This window comes from Triticum aestivum, chromosome 2D (assembly GCF_018294505.1).
Source record: "Triticum aestivum cultivar Chinese Spring chromosome 2D, IWGSC CS RefSeq v2.1, whole genome shotgun sequence".
Lineage (NCBI taxonomy): Eukaryota > Viridiplantae > Streptophyta > Magnoliopsida > Poales > Poaceae > Triticum > Triticum aestivum.
In genome coordinates this window covers 189,362,027-189,367,289 of record NC_057799.1, presented here as the reverse complement: position 1 = coordinate 189,367,289, position 5,263 = coordinate 189,362,027, and the positions used below count along the sequence as shown (strand labels likewise).

Genomic DNA, 5,263 nt, shown 5'->3' with positions numbered 1-5,263 from the left:
GTCTTTCGATTTAAACCGATCCGATCCAAGTCCAACTCGACACCACTCCTGTGACGGAAAAGAATTCTATAAGACCAGGTCTCACGTGAGACCCGTCCTAATGAATGACACGTGGCATTTACAAATCACAAAGCATCCATCCATCCCTCACTTGAAATCAGGAGGGAGAGATTAGATACTTTGAGATGTGTGAATGTCACTTGTTATTCATCCGGGCGGGTCTCACCTGCTAACCATGAGACCTGGTTTCATATAAATTTTTTCCGCCTGTGACCGGCAGAGCAGTCAAAGAACAGACCCATACATAGGAAACGCAGCCCGGGGCCCATCGCTCAGCGACCGAGCGGATATGGAAACGCCCCCCTCGCAGCAGTGTACGCTTCCGGACCGCAGGGAATCCCCGCTTGCTCGCGTGGATATATTCGCTGACACACCGGGCCCACAACGGCGCGCCGCCGGCCCCCCTCCCCGTTATTTATCAGCCCCCCGCCTCAGTCCTCACCTGTCCTCGCCCCCACCCCTGCGCAGCGCATACGCACTGCGCACGGCCGCAGAGCTCTCAGGTCGCCGCCCGCCCGCCCGGACTCCTCCGCCGCGAGACATGGCCGGCACGGGCGACGACGCCGGGATGGACGAGGTCCAGAGGCGCCTCATGTTCGACGACGAGTGAGCGCCCGCATCCTGTCCCTGTCCTGCCTTTCTCTCTCTCTCCTCCGACTCTCGTTGTTTTTTAAGTTCGAATATCTCGTCGGAGTTGTGCCGAGATGCGCGCATCTGGATTTGTCGGCCGGGTTTCACGTCTGGGTTTTGAGCTTTCGGTCTCGTATATGTTTGGCTGCTCCGTTGGATCTCGTCGGGGATCAGGACGGGAGGGTGCGGGATTTGAATTCTGGATACTGGGTCCACGTACTCGTCTTGCAGTGATGGCTTTGCATCCGCGGTTGACTTGAGTGTTCGGGGATATCGATCTCGTCCTGTATATACGGTGCGGGAGACCGCTGCCCCGGAAAATCCGGACATGCCATTGCCATGCGACGAGGGCACTGTAGTGCAGCCCTGCGATTTGGCTACAAAGTACATGTACAGCATAGCAACGTACCAGGAAGAAACAGCTAGTATACTACCACCAATCAGGGGTGGTGAATAGGCGAGCGTGGATCGAAGATAAATTTCCTTGTGAATTAGTGACGTTGTGGATGTGGTACTGTACAATTCCCCTTTTTATGGAAAATTTCAGCTAAGCTGGGGTATAAGCACACCATTAACTTTGGGCATGATTTTGTGGTATTACAATTGTAGCAAAAAAATCTCAAAAAATCGTGACTAGAGTATACAATGTTACACACCAATATTTGGAATGAAAACCAATCTTATGTGGGACATATAAATGTAATTGGTACGAAATATATATGTGAATATATAATTTCTCGAACTTGCTATTTTTTGTTTCTCCCAAACGGCACAGCATATGGCCATGAAATTTCAGATGTGAACATCAATTTAGTACCACATGTTCAGAAAAAAAAATCGGGTTTTTTTGTGCACCATAAATATCCAAAGAGTTAACAGGTGTAGGTATACGCATGCTTATAAAAGCCTCGCTCTGTTTTTTCAATAAGAAGCTCACATTCCCATTTTCATATTGCATTATATGAAACTGATAATTATATGAAGGACCGAATTTGCAAGTTGCAAGTTTCTTTTTATTTTTATAAGCATTTGGGTGGAATTATTTTGTTTTGAGGGAAACATTTGGGTGAATTTAGCACAAGGCCTGCAGTCGTTTTAACATAGTGCAATATTTATGCTGGTGTTCAGTCAGAAGATAAAAGTAACGCCTGTGGTTCTAAAAAAGAGCCTTTTCCTTCAAGTACTCACCGTGACACAAATGTATATTGCATTCAGTAATTTGTAATGGTGCCTTTTGTATTACTAGCAAGTAGCAACTTAATCATTTAAAAAAAACCCGAAAGAGATATAACAAATTTGTCCAGATCTTGTCTGCAACGCAGCAAGATTGACTGCACTTATGCCATGTAAGCAAAATAAGCCTCTGGTCTAGTTGCTTACCATTGGTTTTTATGTAATCCTTTAATTATATGAATTGCTTAACTGTAAACATGACTTCCGCAAAATCTATGCCATCTGGAGATAGGTATTCACTAACATTTTGTTTGCTGTGCTTGGCTTATCATTTCACAGATGCATTTTGGTAGATGAACAGGACAACGTTGTCGGCCATGAATCAAAATATACCTGTAAGTTCATGTCTATTATCATTTGGATATATTGTTAAATTCTGTGTTGTTAATGTTGATTAAGATCAATTGGCAAAATATGACTTGTCATTGTATGGTGTGTAGGCCATCTGATGGAGAAGATTGAATCTGAGAACCTGCTCCACAGGGCATTCAGCGTATTCCTTTTCAACTCAAAACATGAGCTGCTACTTCAGGTTTGGAGAAGTCTTTCATTTGAAACTTACTGTTTTTTCTTTTTGTCATGTTGTATTCCATCTGTCAAAGGTTGTAGGCTTTCAGTGATTGGGTTCTATACTATTCTACCTCATATCATAGGTGAACACTTATTTTTCTGAAGTAACAAGTAGCTCTGACAGATAGTAACAGAGTGTCTCCAGCTGAAAGTAGGTTCTTGCCTCGAGTATCATAGAACTAGCTAACGTTGTTTCAGTGGATGGTGACTTAGGTCACTTAGGGACACCGTTATGAAACATTTGGATGTTATTTCTTTCTTGGTATGAGTACGATGTTTAGATCTGAAATTGCATTAGTTTCTCTAACTCTCTGTAGCCTGTAGATTATATATAATTATTTATAATATTATAGTCATAAACAGAATTGCTACCTGCTCAGTAGAAATACTGAGTGGTGCCAGTTAACTGTCTGGTCCTTGATTTAAGATGCAACCTACCATGGTACGCCTTAAGTGTCTTGGGTAGAAGCTTCCAAACGAACAGAGCTCTTGATGTCTGATTTTTAAGTGGCAAAAGTACTGTAAAGTTGGAAAGAAAAGAGAACATGATTAATTTTTCTGCTCCACCTTCATACATGATCAGTAGCTGCTACAATTTTGTCAGCCTGACTTGTCTGATAATCAAATATCAGACTTATATTGCTTCACATTAATAGCGTGAAGAGACTGAAACATGTATCCATCTCTGCCTAGCCTTAACTTAACCTACTCTTGTTGCTTACCATGATATAACTATTTCCTTGGCCCAGCTGAAATTGGTAGGACCTATTAAGCATGGATCAAAATCTGTTTAGCATCCTCCCTTTACCTCATCTTATTTTCTATCTATTTTTCGGTCAGTTTGTGAAATATCTTTTGTGATCGGTCTTTTGGTTGAACTTGCTTTCCATTATGCATTTATTCATTGTCGTATTATGTTTGTATTCTTGCAGCAAAGATCTGCGACGAAGGTTACGTTTCCTTTAGTATGGACCAACACCTGCTGCAGCCATCCTCTGTACCGTGAATCTGAGCTTATTCAGGAAAACTTTCTTGGTATGTGCCCTGGTTAATAGGATATATAGTCAATGTTGCTTCCATTTCTTATTGGGTTTCACTTACGATTAGCAACTTGTCATTCTCTAGGTGTCAGAAATGCTGCTCAGAGGAAGCTCCTCGATGAGCTGGGCATCCCAGCTGAAGATGTGCCCGTTGACCAGTTCACCCCTCTCGGTCGGATGCTTTACAAGGCACCATCTGATGGGAAATGGGGCGAACATGAGCGTAAGTCGTCATCGGGGTGTCGTGCATCACTTGCGTATCTGCTACTCCCTCTGTTCTTACATTTATGTCAGAGGGAGTACATTCTAACAGTGATTCGTGATCTGAAACATTGTCGCTGTAGCCCGAAATGCAAGAGTTGCTAACTTGTGTGTTTTCTCGTGTCCTCAGTGGACTACCTGCTGTTCATCGTGCGCGAGGTGAAGCTGGTCCCGAACCCGGACGAAGTGGCCGACGTGAAGTACGTGAGCCGGGAGCAGCTGCGGGAGCTCATCCAGCAGGCGGACGCCGGCGAGGGCGGCGTGAAGCTGTCCCCTTGGTTCAGGCTGGTGGTGGACAACTTTCTCATGGGCTGGTGGGAGCACTTGGAGAAAGGCACGCTCGCGGAGGCCGTGGACATGGAAACCATCCACAAGCTCAAGTGAGGACGCCATCTCTTGATAGTTGTTGTTGTGTGCTGAAAAAGAACTTATCCACAGGCAGCTAGATAAACCGTCGCATCTCATCTGGATAATAAAAGAACAGTTGTTACCTGGCCTGATGATGGCCACTTTGTATTGGTTATTACCTCACATATTCACCTGTACCATAACGACGATGATGATAAAATGATAATGGTGGCATAATTCACATGCTTTGATTTTCCCACTAGGCTTTTGTTGTGCCAACGGGAGATGTCTGTGGCATTTAAGCTTTGCTCCGTTGGTAAGACGACCATGAGAATTCTGATCTCCACCTGTGCGTATTCGCAACCCGCCTTGCACTTGTAAATGATTGTGCTGTAATGCTCACTGTATAACACATGCAAATCAAGGAAATACAATAGGGTGCAGGGAAGTGCAAGTAACAAAAATGAAGAAATTCCTTTCAACCACGAAAACAAACAAAATGGCCTTCAGTTAGATGCACAACAGATGAACATAGGATGCTTTTCTATGATCCATGTAACGTGGCAGAAAATATGTACAGGGGGCACCTTTTCTGCTATGTTGTACTGAAGATAAAGAAAAATTGTGCAATACGACCAACACTGTATAGTTTCATCACATTTCCAGAGTGCTAAACTAACATGCTTTTAACCACATTCTTCATTAACCTTTCTCCCTTTATCCATAATCAATTTTACCAGGTGATCATAACCTGGACAAGATTGAAGAGTAATTATCCCCTTTTCCCCTGAAGTTTATTTCAGTCTTACAGAAGCGGAAGATTGAAGATTGATGGCTTCCTCTCCCTCCCCTCCCCTCCCCCTCGGGCGAAGCGAACGAGGCGCCATTAAAGCGAGTTAATCCCCGACCTCCCACCCACCCCCGCACCTTATCGAGCTCTCCTCGCCCCAAATCCCCATCGGAGATCTCGCATGGCTAGAGCGTGTCGCCGCGGCGTTCGGGTTCGCCGGCTTGCACCGGTGTCGCGGGTAGCGGAACTGCGGGCGCTCCCACCTCCTGCAGCGGTGCCGCTGCCCGAGATCGACCCGAACTCGCCGGAGGCTCGCAACGAGATGAGTCGG

General features: G+C 45.0%; 1 protein-coding gene across 1 annotated transcript; it reads left to right on the top strand.

Annotated features, from left to right (window-relative positions):
- Window positions 1–447: 447 nt before the first annotated feature.
- On the top strand, window positions 448–4,383 carry LOC123052483 (isopentenyl-diphosphate Delta-isomerase I). Its single transcript, XM_044475671.1, has 6 exons — window positions 448–666; window positions 2,203–2,258; window positions 2,364–2,455; window positions 3,426–3,528; window positions 3,619–3,756; window positions 3,925–4,383. Exons 1-6 carry the CDS (start codon window positions 602–604, stop codon window positions 4,176–4,178), a joined length of 708 nt encoding a protein of 235 aa, XP_044331606.1. The 5' UTR covers window positions 448–601; the 3' UTR covers window positions 4,179–4,383.
- Window positions 4,384–5,263: the final 880 nt, after the last annotated feature.

What these genes read in the sequence shown, in the direction of transcription:
- LOC123052483 (XM_044475671.1), top strand. Translation starts at nt 602, where the DNA reads ATGGCCGGCACGGGCGACGACGCCGGGATGGACGAGGTCCAGAGGCGC. An exon ending in AACATGAGCTGCTACTTCAG is followed by an intron (nt 2,456 to 3,425) that starts GTTTGGAGAAGT and finishes GTATTCTTGCAG; the next exon opens with CAAAGATCTGCGACGAAGGT. An exon ending in TATTCAGGAAAACTTTCTTG is followed by an intron (nt 3,529 to 3,618) that starts GTATGTGCCCTG and finishes GTCATTCTCTAG; the next exon opens with GTGTCAGAAATGCTGCTCAG.